Below are 21,142 nucleotides of genomic sequence, written 5' to 3'. Positions count from 1 at the left end.
TTTTTTGTTTTAGGAGCCTGGATTGCTGGTGCCATGCAGGTCTCCTGCAGACTGCTGGTATGAACAGGCTGATTGATTACACTGACAGACAGTTTTACACAGACAGGAAGAATCAATGACCTACCACAGCTCAACAGCACCATGGTAGTTCATCGAGAACTACAAAACGGACAGGCTGTCAGGACATGTAGTCTTCCCATTCACAGAATGGATGACGCAACCGTTTGGGGCTCCTTCACGGGGTTTTTTTTTCTTGTTATTATTGTGACAGCTAGTGGGGGGGGGGGGGGAGAATATCCCCCTCTAGCTGTCACATTGGGAGGGGGCATAAAATTGTAACATGTTACACCCCAAATACGGATGTAACATGTTACAAAAAAAGGTGAACTTTTCCTTTGAAAGACCTTGGAAGTACAGAAAAATACATGCTGATTTGCGTCTACTCTGTTGGCAGCTGACAACAGTTTCTTGTGAAGTGTGAAGTGAATGTTGCCTCACCTGCCCCGCTGTCTTTTGCTACACTACTCAACGACTCGATATCTACATTATCAGGGCCAATCATCATGTGGTCCCGGATGAAAACTAGGAAGGTGCTTTGAGATAGCACAGGAAGTATGCAAAGGATACACAATCTCTCTGAATTACTGACCAGATCAGCAGAGTTTTTTTTTTTTTGCACTTATTATTTAGTATATCAAACAGACCAAAAGACAGCAAATAAGAAAAGTCTATTGCTAGGGAATACATACACTAACTCAGTGTTTTTCAACCTTTTTTCAGTCAAGGTCCCCGTTAAAATTTTGGAGAGTCTTGAGGCACCCCATTTTAAAATGTGAAAAAACTATTCTAATAGTTTTATATAAAACGCAGCAACATCCACACATGTAGGACACTCAATATTAGAGGTGATTTATTCTTCCAAAGCAAATACACTTTTGCACACTGGTACTGACTAGTATTCCAATATTTCTGTTCTCCCTCAGTTTTTCTCCATCACTGAGCTAATGTGACCCCAGCACTGATGGAGAGGGACAGGGGAGGGTCAAACCAGGATGGTGTGCAGGCAACTGACATCCTGCTTATCAACTGATGATGTCATTGGTTGTCAGGTTGCCGGCAGCTAGTAGGTTGTAATGGTTCACAATGAAAACCTGTGGCTTTGTGTAACTAAAAGGCAGACTTGTCCCACCCACTGGCTTGTATACAAGTTTTGGGCAATTTTTAAATATTTTGCCACGGTACCCCTGAAGAAACCTCAAGGCACCCTGGTTGAGAAAGGCTGCACTAACCTATCTTAAAGTGTCTCTTAATGCAGAGAATACACTAACTGTTAAGCGTCCCCACCCCCGAAGTCCCTAAACAATTATCTGACTTCTCTCATGGATCCAGCACTGTGTTGGCTGTAGCATTGCTCTCCCCACTTCCTGGAGACACAGAGCAGTGGGAGCCATGGGCTCCTGCTGCTGTCAGACTGCTAGAGGGAGTGAGAGTGGGGGGTTACCGAGTGCTTTAGAGATCAGTGCAACCTCAGAACAACTTCTTGAACCATACCCAGAACCTGCAAAGTAGCTTAGGACACTGGATCCTGCTTGGGTGCTGACCTTTGCACTTGGTGCAATCTGTGTAGTTACCACAGGTCCAGGGCCATGTCCCATCTCTGTGGAACCCAAACTCTAAAGACCCCTTCAAAATTATGCCCATCATAACAGGCAAAGTTTTGACCCTTACTGAGGACCAGCAACACTGACTGGTAAGAGAGGGTCACCCTGTTTTATTGAAGCATTACTGAAGGTCCACAGCAAGCATAAGACATAACTGTATATAAGCATTTATAAGTGAAAACTATCAGAACCAGGAATGTGTTTGAAAAAGTTACACTGTGCCCGCCTTTTTCCAGGAAGACTTCGCTACAAGACGGTCACTAACTGGGCTGCCGATTTCTCCTCCTCGGACATGCTTATACCATTTCAGTAGCCTACTGCGTGAATACACCACCCCACAATGGCAGAAACCAGACACAAGGGAGACACAGCAAAACATCAGCCAAACATTCGCTCTGCTAAAGGCTTGAAAAACACTCCACGTAGGGTCCTGCTCCAATGCAAGCACCCTCACTGCGTGTTTGACACTGGTCTCTGCATCCGATTGTAGTTCTATTTCAGGCACACAAGTGGACTACCTGTCTATTAATGCAGATTTTTCTGCAACTGTCATGATTTCATGGACGACTAATGGCTATAATACAGCCATCATTGTCCAGGGCTCCAAATGCCAGGCTCCTTCTCCAGCTCCACCATCTCTCCCTGAGTAGGATCCCAATATTCCTGTTTTAGAAGAAGTAGACATACAATTGAATGAAGCAGAGGCAGTGTTAGAGGCTCTGGAACATTTCTGACCACCAGGTTCTTATACAACTGATGTTTCCTCACTTCTGACGTGTGCAAAAACCTTGGCATTGCTGCGCTCAATTCTCTGTCTCACCTTGCCATTTGGGTACTAAAAGACCTGCTAAGTCTAAAAAGACATTCCCTGTCCATGAACAAAACAGAATGACAATCTATAAAAGTTTAGTTCAGATTTTCACCCCTCCAAAATCATTGCAAAGCTCTAATAAAGTGGAAAGAGTTCAGATAAAAGTGGACTGTTACAGTATTAGACCACAAGTCTTAAGCATCTTACTGTACCTATTGAAGAGGTTCCTTCATTTAAAAATTCTGTTGATAGAAAATCTAAAGGCTCTTTTTACTCTCATAGGCCTGCTCTGCAATCAACTAATGCTGCAATTTCTGTATGTCAAACCACAGCTAATTGGACTATGGCAATGACAACTAACACAGTACCGTATTGCAGGACCCTACTGTAGCTGGGCAATGATCATCTGTCTCGCTCTTTTCTGTGGATTCCCTAGAATAAATCATGACACACATCTCCAGAATGGCTCTAATTTCTGTTCACAAGCATAGAATCTTGTGGTACAAAGCCTGGTCAGCTGAAACTGATTGTACAAGATGAGACACATACTGTATTCTCTTTTAAAAGGAGGATAACTCTTTGGTAAGGTACTTAACAAATTTATAAAAGATGTCACAGGAGGAAGGATTCTTCTTTCACAGCAGAAGATTCCAAAATGGCCTTCCTCATGAGCTTCTATCATCTCAAAACACAGAGCACCTGAGTGCTCTTACCCAGGTTTCAACTGTTGTATCAAAATGAAGGGCTGAATTTTGGTTTGAGACCTGAAACACAAAGCCCACGAAGCCTACCCCAATTTGGGAGCCCTCTTCCCAATGAAGAGGCACCCTCACTCCTAAGGAGTAAGGAGGGGCGTCTGTTACAGTTTACCTTTCTATAGATCACAGACATTCCCAACCTGTAGGTTCAATCAGTGGTTTCAAAGGGGTACAAAACAGAGTGCCCTATCAACAGCTTTGTGCACAGAGTGAGAAAAATGGCAGACTCAAGGGACCACTTGGTCTCTTTCTCCCATCACTCTTTTATGTTTCTACTCGAGCATATTCTTATTTACTTCTAACTCTTCTATTGGATTACTGGAGATGGCATAAACTGTGTGTTCCAAAACATTGTTTGCCATTTACTTCCAAGGATTTTGGCTTGAAAAGGGAAACATAAAAAGTGGTCAGGAAAGTACCTGTGGTCAGGAGACAGGGCCATGCCAATAATGTGTCCATGAATGTTGATTACATGGTTAAGGGGGTCGAAGAATTCATTAGGGCCACGAATCTCGCCCAGCACAGGCCCTTCTGTGGTCATCTGATGAGGAAGGAGCTGCATAAACCCTAAATAAACATAGATACAACATTAGATTTACTGGGGTGCTCTGTAGGTGTAATTTAGAACAAGACAACTACTTAAAAACAGATCTATACTTTACCCATACTTGGGAATCTACATGTTGCAATTCCATGTCAATCCTCAAAGCAAGAGGTCTATTTCTCAGTTCAGGATTGTGGGTAGATCAGCCCTTTACATCCCTGGCCCAGGTTTACATCCAGAACCATAAATACATCATAAAGCAGTATTAAACCTAATATGTAATCATATGTTACCAATCAGTGGATGTGGTGGCTGTATTCGTGTTTTTGTTTTTTTAGGTTTTTCCCCTTGTGATCTTACCAGTAACACACTCCCTGTATTATACAAACCCCACTCAGGATGGAGGAACACAGATGGCAGATTTGGACAGCAACACCGACAGTCGGGGAGGGGACTAGCAGATCTAAATACAGTAACAAATTGAAGATGAACTCATGCTAATATTCTATAATCAGTTACAACAAACAGTTTTTTTCCCCTTTTGAGATAAAAGGTTTTACATAAATAAAATGATCATTGATCGCTTTAAGCTTTTCTGTTGAAAAAAAAAATACCGGCAGACATAGTGGTTGGATCACCGTATGAAAATAGAAGAAAAGCCTAAAAGGGAAATGAATACAACCATCACATCAAAGCATTGGTAAGCTGCAATATAATAAATGTTTGCTTTTGTGTTTAACTCTTTAAATCTTACAGAGCCATTTAGTCAAAAACTGCATACAGCCGTTGAAGGCCATCGTCAGTGCAGCGTATTAAAACAATGGCATCTGTGGAGTGAGGCTTGGAGAGCATCAACACAGTATAACTTGACAGACTAATGGAAACAGGCCTCACAGTACGCTCGGGACACCTAATGGTCCTTGAGCAGTTTTTGGTTGATTTTGAGTGGGTAGAGTTTTAAACTCTATTTTGTACCCATTTTAAACCACAGGTCTGGGACTCAGAGGGAGGCAAACTGTAACAGATTCCCCCTTTCAAGAGTGAGGGCACCCCACATTGTGAAGAGGGCTTTGCCAAAGGCTTGGTGACCTTTGTAGGACATGGCTTTTAGGTTTTAAAGCTGAAGCCTGGTTAGGGCAGATAGGTGTTCTGCGTTTAGAAGAGCTAGGGGTTCCTGAGGAAGAGATCTCTGGAACCAGTCTACGACACTAGACAGTCCAGGCTTTGACCATCACGGTAGGCATACCCCCAAAGCAGTCTTCAGGCAATGGGTTCCAAAGCGATGGACCATGGCCCTGGACTTGTAAAAACACCCTGAGGCTAACTCAACGCTTTTGCCAAGGTGAGCGCTCATGCAGGATCCAGTCCACAAAACATTACAGGCCATCCCCCAAAAAAGTCCACTGCATTGTGTGCAGGTATGGCTCCCAAAGATTTACCGAGGTTGTGGATACACGGCTTCTTTGTTGGCAGTAAAAAACTGAGGTTGAACAATTTGAAGATAAATTAATAAATAAAAAATAAACTAACTAGTTAAGCTAAGGGTGATTTTCTTCATGAAGAAGAAAAGGTCCATCACCTTCAGAGACAAACACAAAACCAAGGACTTGTGGAGGATTATAAAAGGAGGTGAGCCCCTTTAACATGAGGTGGAATCTCCCAGCGATCTGCTTGTTGGATGTGGATGATCTGCTTGAGCAGGTGGATGACAGGTCAGTGCCTGCTCTGATTATGCAGAGTGGACATGGACACAGCCCGCTTTCCTGTATGGGCAGCTGGATAGATATATATATATATATATATATATATATATATATATATATATATATATATATATATATATATATATATATATATATATTTTTTTTTTTTTTTTTTTTTTAAATAAAAATAAAAAACAAAAGACAAACCATGCTTCCTTTTGATAATACTGTCTTACAAATAAAGGCCTGCCCTTCCATTTTGCACTTTTTTAATGAGATAATAAAAAGGTGACGAACAGAAAAATGAAAAACATAGAATAGATATGGAAAAGAAAATAAAATAAAAATTACTAAGGGTAGGAAGGAGTTATTACGGAAGATTGAGGTTACCTAAAAAGAATAATAAGGGTTTACAGAGGAACATATTTTATTTAAAAAGGATATATATATATATATATATATATATATATATATATATATATATATTACACACACATACACATATATAGATAGATACAGTGGATATAAAAAGTCTACACACCCCTGTTAAAATGTCAGGTTTCTGTGATGTTAAAAAATGTGAAAGATAAATAATTTCAGAACTTTTTCCACCTTTAATGTAACCTATAAACTGTACAACTCAGTTGAACAACAGGTGGAGGGAAGTAAAAATAACTAAAATATTATGGTTGCATAAATGTGCACACTCTTAAACTAATACTTTGATATCTCGTAGATGTCTCCTTTCACACTTCGGCAGCAAGTGTAATTACATCATGATCAGCTGTGATTGGATAAAGCTGATAACGTGGTAAAAGGTCACTGTGATTGGCCCTAAACCATGTCATGTGATCAGCTGTGTCCAAAGGTGCACGCCGCAGGGGGCGTGCAGTTCTGACAGGACGTTATATGACACCCTCCCAGAACTGGACAACTGCGCTGTAGCCGTTATTCAGCTATAGCGCAGACAGCAAGTGGTTAAGTAATCTCCTTCAAGGTGCCAAAATACAAAAAGCATGAATGGGGAGGGGTTACACTCTGTGTGGTTTTGTTTGCTGTTTGTGCCCCCTTGGGAGGAATTCCCATTACTTCCAGCTGTGTCCCTGGGACACGATGTGAGAAGAATCTCTTCAGCTGGATGATAGTAATAAATGCCTATCCCAACCTGTCAGCGGTAATGTAATCTGAGGTACGGATTTACAGTAACTGCTCTGTGCTGGAGTGATGCGATTCCCATGTGCAAGCACAGGAGTGACATCATCGTGGTCTGGCCATTCAAATGGCCAGAGAGATTGAACCCATAAAGAAGACCGGGAAAAGATGGAAGTGTCTGGGACCCTCTAGAGGGCTGGGTAAAGATTATGTAAAACCAACATTTCATATTCCTGATCTGTGCCTACCGTACCATGTACTTGTATGAAAAAGTATCCTGTTCTCTTTGTATTTCTTCCTTTGTGTGAAATCCCTGATGTTCCTGCCAGTCCTTCTGCTTCGCTTTTTCAGACTTGACTACACTAAGCATGAGAGCACAGCATGGTCCGTTTTCTGGTTGTGCTGGGAACTTAGCCTGCTCCCCTCCAATGATCAGACATGTGCTGACATGCCCCCCCCACAGCCCTTCACTGGGAAGACCAGTGTCCTGCTGTTCTCCTCCCCCAGCTCTCTGAGCTCCTTATGCAGCTGAGAACAGAGGAAATGTGATTACTTATTAAAAAAAACTTTATAAACACCTTTTTGTTTTCTTTTTCATATCTATACACAATTGTTTTGCCATTCATTTCTAGTTTATCCACTCTACACCCAACCCCTTAATGTGGGTAGGTGGCTTCTCCAGGCTCAGCATTGTAAATATGTTGTTGCATACATGTGTACTGGTGTGCAGCGCTCCCATGACTACGGTTCGCAGTACCTGGAAACTTCCTGAAAGTGCACCAAAGATGAACCTGATTGCTATGAAATCACGTGATCAGAATGAAAGTCATTCATGACAGATCAAACCATTGCTGTTACAGTGATCATCACTGTAATAGCAATCACAGTACAAAATAATAAAAAAATAAACTCTGATCATCTACCCCCCCATGATGACAGTGTGTAAAAAAAAAAAGGAACAAAAATTAAAATAAAAAAATACAATTAATGTTTTTGTTTTTTTTTTAAATACATACCATCACCAGTCAGTATCTCTGATCACTGCCACACCAATCATAGGATGATGCTGTACTGCACTGGTGACAGTGTGTAAAGAAAAAAAATATTTTTTAGGTTCAAGTTTTCCAAAAAATTGTAACATAAAATTACAACTTCAAAAAACTTGCCATGCCTCCTACTAAGTTGAACAACAAACTAAAATTTTAGGTGGAGGGAAGTAAAAATAAAAAAACTAAAATAATATGGTTGCATAAGTGTGCACACTCATAAACTAATACTTTGTTGAAGCACCTTTTGATGTGATTCCAGCACTCAGTCATTTTGGGTATGAGTCTATCAGCATGGCACATCTTGACTTGGCAATATTTGCCCACTCTTCCTTGCAAAAACACTCCAAATCTGTCAGATTGCGAGGGCATCTCCTGTGCACAGCCCTCTTCAGATCACCCCACAGATTTTCGATTGGATTCAGGTCTGGGCTCTGGCTGGGCCATTCCAAAACTTTAATCTTCCTCTGGTGTAGCCATTCCTTTGTTGATTTGGATGTATGCTTTGGTTGTCATGCTGAAAGATGAAGTTCCTCTTCATGTTCAGCTTTCTAGCAGAAGCCTGAAGGTTTTGTGCCAATATTGACTGGTATTTGGAACTGTTCATAATTCCCTCTACCTTGATTAAGGCCCCAGTTCCAGCTGAAGAGAAACAGCCCCAAAGCATGATGCTGCCACCACCATGCTTCACTGTGGGTATGGTGTACGTTTGGTGATGTGAAATGTTGTTTTTGTGCCAAACATATCTTTTGGAATTATGGCCAAAAAGTTCAACCTTGGTTTCATCAGACCATAACACATTTTCCCACATGCTTTTGAGAGACTTCAGATGTGTTTTTGCAAAATTTAGTCGGACTTGGATATTTTTCTTCTTGAGTAAAGGCTTCCATCTTGCCACTCTACCCCATAGCCCAGACATATGAAGAATACAGGAGATTGTTGTCATATGTACCACACAGCCAGTACTTGCCAGATATTCCTGCAGCTCTTTTAATGTTGCTGTAGGCATCTTGGCAGCCTCCCAGACCAGTTTTCTTCTTGTCTTTTCATCAATTTTGGAGGAACGTCCAGTTCTTGGTCATGTCACTGTTGCTCCATATTTTCTCCACTTGACAATGACCGTCTTCACTATGTTCCATTGTATATCTAATGCCTTGGAAATTCCTTTGTAAAATTCTCCTTACTGGTACCTTTTAACATCTCTGATGCTTTGGAAGCTCTCTGTGAACCATGGCTTTTGCTGTAGGATGCGACTAGGAAAATGTCAGGAAAGACCTACTAGAACAGCTGAACTTTATTTGGGGTTAATCAGAGGTACTTTAAATGATGGCAGGTGTGTACTGACTCCTATTTAACATGATTTTGAATATGATTGTTTAATTATGAACACAGCTACATCCCCAGTTATAAGAGGGTGTGCACACTTATGCAACCACATTATTTTAGTTTTTTTATATTTACTTTGCCCCCTAAAATATTTCAGTTTTGTACAGTTTATAGGTTACATTAAAGATGGAAAAAGTTCTGAAATTATTTATCTTTGTCTAATTTTGTTACATCACAGAAAACTGACATTTTAACAGGGGTGTGTAGACTTTTTATATCCAGTGTGTATAATATACACACACACACTCTATATATACAGAAATGAGTACACCCCTCACATATTTGTAAATATTTTATTCAATCTTTTCATGTGACAACACTGAAGAAATTACACTTTGCTACAATGTAAAGTAGTGAGTGTACAGCTTGTATAACAGTGTAAATTTGCTGTCCCCTCAAAATAACTCAACACACAGCCATTAATGTCTAAACCGCTGGCAACAAAAGTGAGTACACCCCTAAGTGACAATGTCCAAACTGGGCCCAATTAGCCATTTTCCTCCCCGCTGTCATGTGACTGGTTAGTGTTACAAGGTCTCAGGTGTGAATGGGGAGCAGGTGTGTTACATTTGGTGTTATCACTCTCATTCTCTCATACTGGTCACTGGAAGTTCAACATGGCACCTCATGGCAAAGAACTCTAAAGATCTGAAAAAAAGAATTGTTGCTTTAGATAAAGATGGCCTAGGTTATAAGAAGATTGCCAAGACCCTGAAACTGAGCTGCAGCACGGTGGTCAAGACCATACAGCGGTTTAGCAGGACAGGTTCCACTCAGAACAGGCCTCGCCATGGTCGACCAAGGAACTTGAGTGCAGATGCTCAGCGTCATATCCAGAGGCTGTCTTTGGGAAATAGACGCATGATTGCTGCCAGCATTGCTGCAGAGGTATAAGGGGTGTGTGTGTGTGTGTGTGTGTGGGGGGGGGGGGGGTCAGCCTGTCAGTGCTCAGACCATACGTCGTAAACTGCATCAACTTGCTCTGCATGGCTGTCATCCCAGAAGGAAGCTTCTTCTAAAAGGTGATGCACAAGAAAGCCCACAAACAGTTTGCTGAAGACAAGCAGCCTAAGGACATGGATTACTGGAACCATATCCTGTGGTCTGATAAACTGATTTGTTTCAGATGGTGTCAAGCGTGTGTGGCGGCAACCAGGTGAGGAGTACAAAGACAAGTGTGTCTTGCCTACAGTCAAGTATGGTGGTGGGAGTGTCATGGTCTGGGGCTGCATGAGAGCTGCCGGCACTGGGGAGCTACAGTTCATTGAGGGAACCATGAATGCCAACATGTACTGTGACATACTGAAGCAGAGCATGATCCCCTCCCTTCGGAGACTGGGCCGCAGGGCAGTATTCCAACATAACAACCCCAAACACACCTCCAAGACAATCACTGCCTTGCTAAAGAAGCTGAGGGTAAAGGTGATGGACTGGCCAAGCATGTCTCCAGAACTAAACCCTATTGACCATCTGTGGGGCATCCTCAAACGGAAGGTGGAGGAGCGCAAGGTCTCTAACATCCACCAGCTCCATGATGTCATCATGGAGGAGTGGAAGAGGACTCCAGTGGCAACCTGTAAGCTCTGGTGAACTCCATGCCCAAGAGGGTTAAGGCAGTGCTGGAAAATAATGGTGGCCACACAAAATAGACACTTTGGGCCCAATTTGGACATTTTCACTTAGGGGTGTACTCACTTTTGCTGCCAGCGGTTTAGACATTAATGGCTGTGTGTTGAGTTATTTTGATGTTACAGCAAATTTACACTGTTATACAAGCTGTACACTCACTACTTTACATTGTAGCAAAGTGTCATTTCCTCAGTGTTGTCACATGAAAAGATAGAATAAAATATTTACAAAAATGTGAGGGGTGTACTCACTTCTGTGACATATTGTATATATGATTCTACTGGTAAGGTTGTTTTAAATGACATGATATGCAGATAAAATGTCACCCCTCTGATCTACATAATATTAAAAGAACGTAAATACAATGCAACAATAATATAGTAACAACGATATTGCAATGTTTAGCACACTGTTCAGAATCTTTAGTTTACACAGCAGAGGCTACAGAGTGAGTCCCAGCTATTTTGACAGCCGGTATTAGCAGTAATAACGGCAGGACAGGCAGCGCAGCAGATACATTGGGGACATTTCTGTAGCATGCTCAAAGCAGTAGACTAGTTCTCACAGTGGTACTATACAGTAAATGCAGCTGTTTCAAAAGTCAATTCATCTGTAAGCATGAAACATCAGCTGTGCTAATAACAAAAGAAGACAGAGTACCTATCTGATGCGGTGAGTAGGTGAGACAGCCTGTGGTGAAGATGAGGTATTTCTTGTTCCCTTCAGGGTTTTGAGGACTGTTGGCCCTCCTTGTCCGGTATTTTGCATATAACTGGGCTACTTTGGTCTCCAACTGTTCTCTGGTCATTGGAGGAGGAAGTGGCTGCTGATTATGGGCATCCATGTCTACAAAGATTTGAAGGGCTGCTGCAATTTGAGCATCTTCTCCAACAATATCTCTTCCTTCCCCATCTTCCTCACCATCCTCTTCTTCTTCCTCCTCCATACTCTCCTCCTCCAGTGGTCTGGTAGGGCCCTGTACTGTTTCATCAGTCTTCTCCCCGGCCTCCACAAGGAGTTCTGGAGAGTCCGCAACCATTACCATACGGATGGAGCTGGCATTCAAGTTCTGTATTTTGAAAAGTCTCTTTACCACATTAAGGTTTTCGGATTCAACATCCTAAAGAAGTGGAGACATGTTAAAGTTAAACTAAATTGAAATTAGACGTTTGGTTTAACCAGTTGCTGCAATGATGCAGGAATTTGAACTCCCTCCACAGACATTGGTGCCATGGTCTCTGGTACAGCCATTTTGGGGACTGATGTAGGGCAATTAGTGGCTCTGGTATCCTGCTGAACTAATTTCCCTAGAATCACATCTGCAAAAGCCATGTAATTAATGTGTGACCAAGCAAGGGAGCTTGCATTCCTAACATTACAGCTAATGGTAAATTTATTTGTTACAGGTACTCATATATAGCATCGACAATTTACGCTGTGTTTTACATACTGTATATATTGTACATTCGCATCAGTCTCGGACCTCAAAATCCCCAACACACACACAAACACGATCCAATTAACTTACCAGCATGTCTGTGGAGTGTGGGAGGAAAGCAGAGTTCCTGTAGGAAACCCTCGTAGGCACAGGGCGAACATGGAAACTCCAGGCAGGTTGTGCCATGGCTGGGATTCAACCCAACAACCCTAGTGCTGCCAGGCAGAAGTGCCAACCACGTAGCCACTGTGCTGTATATTTTAGCTAGTTTCCTTTATTTTTATTGAGCCCATAGCAGCTAATAGTTTAATTTTTTAAAAGGGGAAGAAGGGTCAAGATTTCATAGCTGTACGTTTCATTAAATGACTGCCTAATTTATTATGAATTTAGGAATGAGTGGCACTCCCGTTTTGCAATTGCAAAAAAAAGTGTCAAATGAAAACCAATATGCTATTAGCTTTCATTTCCTGTACTTGGTTATTTCATTTAATCTGAATTGTTCCCTCCAATGTGTGAAATAAAAGTGTTTGCTGATATAGAAACCACACATCAGCTGCAATTTTCTGGCAAACAACAAAATGAAAGAATCCGATTGGTTGATATCAGTTATACTTAGGTTTGTCTGTCACTCACCTGGAAAGCCTTGTTAAGCCAGAGGACGGAGCAGGAGGTGATGCGGCCCATGCGGTGAAGATTCCCAGAGATAAGGTGGGTGTTATTAAGCCAGCAGCCAAACACATCATATGGCTTATTCCTTACCCGAGACAAAAGGTTGAACCCATCTACAGGGAAAGAGAGAAAAAAAAAAGGAGGAAGGAGAGAGAAGGAAGAAAAACAACAGTTAAGAGAACCAGAAAGAAAAGACGGGAGAGAAGAGAACAGGAAAAGGGGGAGGGAGAGGAAAGACAGAGATGTACATTGACTTCTGCCAACTATGTACAGGTGTTTACACATACAATACATAAGAAAATATATGTGCAAAATAGTTCGGATCCCATCACCTTACCAATACTGAAAACTGCAATTTCCCCTGCGGATGAGTTATGGGGTCCCACAAAAACCCCAGACACCAGAAGGAGTGTGTCGTCATAATTAAACTGCGAGAACTGAGTGTAGCTCCAGTGATGGGGTCTCATGTTAGCACTGTGCAGGAGAGTAAAGGGGTGTTTGGTGTTCCAGATCTGCAGGCAGGACAAAAAGCAAATAAAGAAGGTCCAATATGCCATGTACACTTACAACAGCACACATGATAGGATCACCTATGCTCACCTTGACTGTACAGTCCTTAGAACAAGAGGCACACAAGTCCCCAGTATGTGAGAAGCTGATGTGTAGGACCTGGTCCGTGTGTTCTTGGAGTCTCTGAACCTCCACACATGGAACAGTGTCACGAAGACGCTGGAACTCTGCATACCAAGAGTCTGTGCCTGTCAATAGTAGCAAAAAATAGATTAAATACAACATAACAGGCCTAATTAATAGGACTGTAAAAAGCACAGTTACTATGTGTGCAGTAACCCATACCAACTAGTTTAAGTTTACTTTACTGTAGTTGGATGCTGGGAGTTTCCAGGGATGTTATTAAGCCAGCAGCCAAACACATCATACGGCTTATTGCTTACCTGAGACAAAAAGTTGAACCCATCTAGTTCTAGTGAAACCAACTAGTTTAATTGTACTTTACAGTATTTTGTAAAAGCTGCCATAATCACTAGATTTGGAATGATAATTAACCCCCCTAGAGCACTAGAATTCTGATTTAGGTGTCTACATGTAACTTTACATTAGTCTAAAACAGCTTATATGTTGTAAAATTGGATTGCCATGAATCAACAGTTGCTTATCTGTTGGGAAAGGCCAACTAAATAAAGAACATATCCTTAACCACTTCATGTCTGGACACTTTCAATCCCTTCCAGTCACGGCCAATTTTCAGCTTTCAGTGCTATCACACTTTGAATGACAATTGTGCGGTCATGCAACACTGCACTCTTATGAATTTTTTAGCATTTTTTTTGAGACAGATAAACTTTATTTTGGTGGTATTTATTCACCACTGGGATTTTTATTTTACTTCTATATAAATGAAAAAGTCCAAAAAGTTTGAAAAACAAAAGTGTTTTTCTGATAAAATTTTGCAAATAATCTTTCTTCATAAATCTTGGCCAAAATGTATTCAGCTATCTTTTTAGTAAAAAAAATAACCCAAATTAGTTTATAACCAAAAATTATAATTTTTAACATACTGGCGCCCTAGCAGCACAGTGTCACCATAGTGACACTGTACTACTTGTGGGGGGTGATGAAGATTTTTTTTTTCTTTTTTTTTTACACTGATTGCTTTTACACCCATAAAGGCTGTAAAAGCAATCATTTCTCCTTCTCTCTGGTAGCATTCCTGCAGCCATTGAGAATTACTGTGAGAGCGGTGATTGGTCACAGCTTGTCACTTGGTACAAGGCTGTTGTGAATAGCCTTGTACCATGTGATCTCTGTGATCATTCACAGATTTCACTAGTAATAAGCAATGATATCAGGAAGTGACATCTTGTTTACTACTATTCATGTGATCGCTGATTGGCCAATCAGCGATCACATGAATCGGGACCTCACATAGAGGTCTCGCACAGCGATCGGTGCCACGCGATACCAGGGAGCGAGCACAGGCAATGGATGAGAGGAGACGTTTAGAAACATCCACCTGCATTAGCAGCGCTCCTGTCCGGCCGTTTATTAGCATGGGCTGGACGGGAAAAGGTTAATATAAAAAAATCTAACTTTTGTTTAGCCACTGTGGAAATAGAAACAGTGGCACAAGTAGGGAAAGAAACAGACACGTGTTCCAGTCCCCCAGTGGGAAAACGAACATAGGACACAGCGCTTGTCACTGAATGCTCCGCCCCTCTGCTGTGCTGTCACTTCCTCCCAACCACAACTCCCACCACTGTTGCTGTTCCCCCATAAACCACTTTAGTTACCAACTGACAGCAGCCAATCTCTTTCTCTGCTTCCAGCCTTAGCGCTCTGCCACCTACCTCCTACACTACCCTTTTACCGCCTCTGTCTCCAGCCCCAGTGCGCTCCCTCTGCATCTCTATCCATACAAGCTCAAGCTGTCCACCATTCTTCATCTGACCCCTCTCTCCCTCCTTCCTTAAGCACACACTGTTGCCCCACGCTCCTCACCTCCCACCAGATGCTGTTGCCATCCACTCCTCACCCATCCATTCAAGGCGTCGTCTCCTGCTTTTCACTCATCCCTTTAACACTGTTAAACCCCACTCATTCCCTCCATCCCATTCTGCGCCCCCCCCTTATCCGACACTGCTGTCTCTGATGCTTTACCAATCCATCCAATGCTGCGGTCCCTTTGTCACCTCCCTATCGGACGCTGCAGTCTCATACATCTTCCCCCTGCCCATCCAACTCTACAGTCCTCACTCCTAGTCTCTTCATCCAATGCACCTGCTCCTCTAATGCTGGGGTCCCCCACATCCCACTCTAGATCCCCTTAGCCAACACCTCCCTCAATCCAATGCTGTAGTCCCCCATCCCAACATCCAAAGCTGTGGTGACCTGCTTCCTCTCTCCCTCTCAAGAAGTAGTTCCCTGCTCCACAACCCTCTTACCTGACCCTATAGTCCCCTGCTGCTCACCCCTCATCTCACATTGCTGTCCCCTGCTCCTCAACCCTATATCCCATGCTGCAAACCCTTGTCCTACCTCAACCCCCACCCCCTTCACACCCATTTTCCCATTGACCTTTATGCTTCCCACTACACATTCTAGGTCATGGCACCATGTAGCATGAGAAAACTAATGCAGCCATCACATGTAAGAATTAGTAAGCTGCAAAATATATATATATATAGTTTGCTTTTGGGTTTAATACTTTAATGGTATGAGAGCTGATACAGTGGATCTTGTGCCATACTTGCTTCCTACAATTTTTTCAACCCTCTGTCCATGCAGTCCACCTCTATGCTGCACATAATGCTAAGGATCCCATCTATGGGTCTGACCTGGGTAGCGATGGATGAGCCTCTGCACATGGTAGTATCTGTAGAAGAGTTCCTTCCAAAGGAAGTCATCGCGGGACACGGCATACCAGCGCCTGCACACCAGCCCAGCTGACAGCAGGTCCGCGGGCTCCAAGCTCAGAAATATCTGGTAGAGGATGCTGTCAGGGAGGAGGGAGGGACCAGCGTCCTCCATTGTGTCATTCTGTCTCTCTTGTTGGGCCTAAAACAGCTAAAAAAACAAATTCAATACCATGAAGTGAGATTAGAAAGAAATGATGGTACAGCAAGTCATTTGTTGGTTTGAACCCAGTTTTTAGCTTTGGAATGGTGCTGTAGCTCAGAGGAGTATATGTCAAATATCTTCCAGGAAACCTGTGCTTTGTCCAAGCACAGCAACAGGTTTACATTAAACCCCCACCCCTCTCCAGGAACATACTCCCCTTTCCTTTGCTCTCTCCACCACTCCATTCAGCTGCTGCCATGCATGGGGAACCATGTGACTCACGCCTGTGTTTTATGTTATGACTTCAGCAACTCCTAATGTACACAGGGCAGCTTCCAGCAGTTGAATGGAGCTATGGGAAATATGGAAAGGGGAGTATGTTCTGCTGTAGTGAGGAGGAAAAGCACATGTTCAACTTGCAGGGGGTTTTATCAGCTGAGGGGGCCAAAAACGAACTGAGAAAAGCGTGCCTGGGGAGGGGGGGGGGGTGAGAGGACAGGGAAGAAGCACAGCAAACAGTGGATGATCCTGGGGGATGATGTGATCAGCATGTTGACACGTGATGGGGAAATACTCCTCCACACATTCCGATCAATGAGCCAACAGGGCGTTTGTCAGTGATAGACAGGTACACTTCTGTGTAAAACAGGCATTATGGGCTCTTACACTGAACTGGCTCAGCCAGCCCATGTGCAACTACCGACATATTGGCACTGACACGAATGAGTGTGCTCTGGTGGTACTGAAAACACAAGAAGTGTGGGGGCACATGCAAAAAACAAAAAAATGGAACATTTACTTTAGCAGTGAGGTGACTGGGGTGGGGTGTACACAATGATCTCAGCAAGTACTATTCACAAGAAATATGAAATTTGCTCATGAATACGTAATAGACTGAAGGCTGTGTTAGAACATCTTCATGGGGCTCCACTTTTTATTTTACATTTTGAAGTAAGCACACCGATCAGTGTATACTGTGTGTGCACCGATTCATGTCAGTGTATTCTGTGCACACCAAACGCCTGGTGTTATGAAGTGTACAGAGTCCGTGTATAATGTGGAGACAATAACAATCTGTATTGTATTGTCAGTGTACACTGTACAGCCAATTATATTTTGTAGTGTCAGATTCAGTTATATTCTGTGGTGTCAGTGCATACACTATACAGATGGGGTGTGCTGTATATTGTGAGTGCTGTGTCAGTGCTCTGGGGTGTACTGTACAATATCACTGCATATTGATTGGAAAATATTGTATGTTGTGTAGTGGTGTCAGTGCACAGTAGTGTCAGTGCATGTTCTGTAGTGGGGTCAGTGCAAAGTGGTGTCAGTGCATGTTCTGTAATAGTGTCAGTGTACAGTGGTGTCAATGTATGCTCTGTAGTGGTGTCAGTGTATGTTGTGTAGTGGTGTTAGTGTACAGTAGTGTCAGTGTATGTTGTGTAGTGGTATCGGTGTATGTTTATTAGTAGTGTCAGTGTATGTTCTGTAGTAGCATCAGTGTACAGTGGTGTCAGTGTAGTTCTGTAGTGGTATCAGTGTACAGTGGTGTCAGTGTATGTTGTATAGTGCTGTCAGTGTATGTTCTGTGCTGTCAGTGTATGTTGTGTAGTGGTGTCAGTGTACGTTCTATGCTGTCAGTGTATAGTGGTGTCAGTGTATGTTCTGTGCTGTCAGTGTAAGTTCTGTAGTGGTGTCAGTGTACGTTCTATGCTGTCAGTGTATAGTGGTGTCAGTGTATGTTCTGTGCTGTCAGTGTATGTTTTACAGTGGTGTCAGTGTATGTTGTGTGCTGTCAGTGTACAGTGGTGTCAGTGTATGTTCTTTGCTGTCAGTGTACAGTGGTGTTAGTGTATGTTGTACACTGGTGTCAGTGTATGTTCTATGCTGTCAGTGCACAGTGGTGTCAGTGTATGTTCTTTGCTGTCAGTGCACAGTGGTGTCAGTGTATGTTCTTTGCTGTCAGTGTACAGTGGTGTTAGTGTATGTTGTACAGTGGTGTCAGTGTATGTTCTATGCTGTCAGTGCACAGTGGTGTCAGTGTATGTTGTGTAGTGCTGTCAGTGCACAGTGGTGTCAGTGTATGTTGTGTAGTGCTGTCAGTGCACAGTGGTGTCAGTGTATGTTGTGTAGTGCTGTCAGTGCACAGTGGTGTCAGTGTATGTTGTGTAGTGCTGTCAGTGCACAGTGGTGTCAGTGTATGTTGTGTAGTGCTGTCAGTGCACAGTGGTGTCAGTGTATGTTGTGTAGTGCTGTCAGTGCACAGTGGTGTCAGTGTATGTTGTGTAGTGCTGTCAGTGCACAGTGGTGTCAGTGTATGTTGTGTAGTGCTGTCAGTGCACAGTGGTGTCAGTGTATGTTGTGTAGTGCTGTCAGTGCACAGTGGTGTCAGTGTATGTTGTGTAGTGCTGTCAGTGTACAGTGGTGTCAGTGTATGTTCTTTGCTGTCAATGTATGTTCTATGCTGTACAGTAGCAATGTATCAGTGTGTACACAGGGAGCAGTACCCCCTCCCCCCATTGCATTGGACGGTCATCTCTCCTCCATCCTCCCTCCCCTCCCGGTAATTCAGCCACCACCAGTACCGTCCTCAGCTCTCACCTTCACTTCCGGATCGTCCCAGCTCTCCCCGCTGCCTCTCTATGACTCCGGCCGCTCCGTCCCGCCGTCTCTATGGTTGCAGTGCGCTGTGTGTGGAAGGGAGAGCGGTGCGATGACAAATATGGACACGGAGCGGAGCGCTGACTGTGCCGCACACCGAGCTCAACAGTGCAACCTTCTGTACGCTGCTGCCACCTGCAGGGCGAAAGGTGGTGCTGCAGCGATGCTCAGGACTTCCTCAGTGCTGCGGGGCATACTGTTTAACCGTTTCAATACCGTGCAATTTTACACCTTCCTGCCCAGGCCATTTTTCAGGTTTCAGCACTCTCACACTTTGAATGACAATTGCGCAGTCATACAACATTGTACCCAAACTAAAATTTTATCATTTTCTTCACACAACTAGAGCTTTCTTTTGGTGGTATTTAATCACCGCTGGGGTTTTTATTTTTTGCTAAATTAACAAAAAAAGACCAAAAATTTTGAAAAAAAAACACATTTTTCTTTGTTTCTGTTATAAAAGTTTACAAATAAATAATTGTTCTTCATAAATTTAGGCCGAGATGTATTCTGCTACATGTCTTTGGTGAAAATAACCCAAATTAGGATGTATTATTTAGTTTGTAGGAAAGTTATAGAGTTCACAAACTATGGTATAGATCTGAATATTGATCAATCCTGAAGTACTGACAGCCAATCTAATTTCTTGAGGTCCAAGAATGTCAGAATAGTACAGATATCCCCAAATGACCCCTTTTTGCTGAGTAGACAGTCGGACGTACTTCATAAGAGGCATGGCGAGTTTTTTGAAGTTGTATTTTTTTGTCATAATTTTTCCGAAAATGAAAAAATGAAAAATATTATTTTCACTATTTTTTTTTTTACATACTGTCACCAGTGCAGTACAGCGTCATCATATAACTGGCATGGCGGTGAACAGGGACACTGACTGGTGACAGTATGAAAAAAAAAAAAATTATATTTTTTTTTAATTTTTTTTTATTTTTTTATTATATTTAATTTTTTATTACATTTTTTTTTTATTTTTTTTAAGATTTTTTTTCATATTTTACTATGACCAAAATAGTACAATGTTACCATAGTAACATTGTACTACTTTGGGGAAGTGATCAGTATTTTTTTTTTTTTTTTTTTTTTACACAATTTGCTTATAGCAAAGAATTACTTTGCTATAAGCAAGCATTTAGCTGAATGAAATCGATTCATTCAGCTTTTTTTTTTTTTTTTTTTTTTTTGTGCTTAGCTGTGATTTGGTCACAGCTAATCACATGACATGTGCATGTGATTAGCTGTGACCATTCACAGCTAGGCACTAGTATACAATGGATGGCATCATGAATGAAGCCATCCATTGTATACAACTGTCATGTGACCTGCTGTGATTGGTCGCGGCAGGTCACATGGCACCGGCAACGGGAGCCGGTACTCGGATCTGTCATCGGCCGTGTCCGAGGTGCACGGGCGGTGACAGATCCCGCTGCTGCGCCGCTCTGCAATAGCGCAAACGGCGCATGTGCGGGAGCACGCCAAATGGCGTGGACCCGGAAAGCTGCAGCGCTTTTCAAGCCGCCAAACGGCTATTGGCCGGGCGGCTAATGGTTAATAAAGCTCATGAACCGTGGCCAATGTGCCTGGCTGGACTAGCTGGGTATCTGCCATCTCTCTTCCTCTGAGGAAATGATAAACATCATTATACATCACTCTCCAACAAAACCATCAAACCCTTTTCCAGTATATAGCAGCAGACACAGGAATATAGGCGGAATGGTGGGAAGGCCAGATTGTGCAAACAAGGAAGGCATGAAAGGGTCATTAAAGCGGAGCGCCACCCAAAAGGGGAAGTTCTGTTTTAAGGACTGCTCCCCCGCTCCCCATTAAGGATTGCCACCTTTGGGGAGCGGGTACCTGAATTTGACAGGTACCCGCTCCCACTTCCGGTCCGATCACCTAGGCAATCAGAAGCAGAAGGTGTCCTCCCTCCCTCCCAGTAGTCTTTTGGGACACGTGACAGGTCCCAGAAGACTACATGACTGAAAGTAGGTAGGTGGTCTTTTTCCTGTTCCTTGGGGGCCCCCTCAAGATACCAACGGTCACACCTGGACACAGCTACGAGATCTCGGAAAGTGAATGCACTCAAATCACCTCAG

At 42.8% G+C, this 21,142-nt stretch overlaps 1 protein-coding gene across 1 annotated transcript in view; it reads right to left on the bottom strand.

Annotated features, from left to right (window-relative positions):
* The window catches only part of FBXW5 (F-box and WD repeat domain containing 5), a 28,373-nt gene extending 9,244 nt beyond the window's left edge, over nucleotides 1-19,129 (bottom strand). The window contains exons 1-7 of the mRNA XM_089675036.1: nucleotides 18,975-19,129; nucleotides 16,151-16,379; nucleotides 13,398-13,555; nucleotides 13,135-13,309; nucleotides 12,762-12,910; nucleotides 11,351-11,810; nucleotides 3,650-3,797 (exon numbers count right to left, since the gene is read on the bottom strand). Of these exons, the coding sequence (XP_089531162.1) occupies nucleotides 3,650-3,797; nucleotides 11,351-11,810; nucleotides 12,762-12,910; nucleotides 13,135-13,309; nucleotides 13,398-13,555; nucleotides 16,151-16,343 (1,283 nt within the window). The 5' untranslated portion in view covers nucleotides 16,344-16,379; nucleotides 18,975-19,129. The remainder of the gene's footprint in view (nucleotides 1-3,649; nucleotides 3,798-11,350; nucleotides 11,811-12,761; nucleotides 12,911-13,134; nucleotides 13,310-13,397; nucleotides 13,556-16,150; nucleotides 16,380-18,974) is intronic.
* Between the last annotated feature and the right edge of the window lie 2,013 nt (nucleotides 19,130-21,142).

Source organism: Staurois parvus, unplaced genomic scaffold (assembly GCF_062004578.1).
Source record: "Staurois parvus isolate SC_StPar_1 unplaced genomic scaffold, SC_StPar_1.0 ptg000154l, whole genome shotgun sequence".
Classification (NCBI taxonomy): Eukaryota; Metazoa; Chordata; class Amphibia; order Anura; family Ranidae; genus Staurois; species Staurois parvus.
The sequence above is the reverse complement of the archived record's forward strand: the minus strand, read 5'-3'. Positions and strand labels throughout refer to the sequence as shown.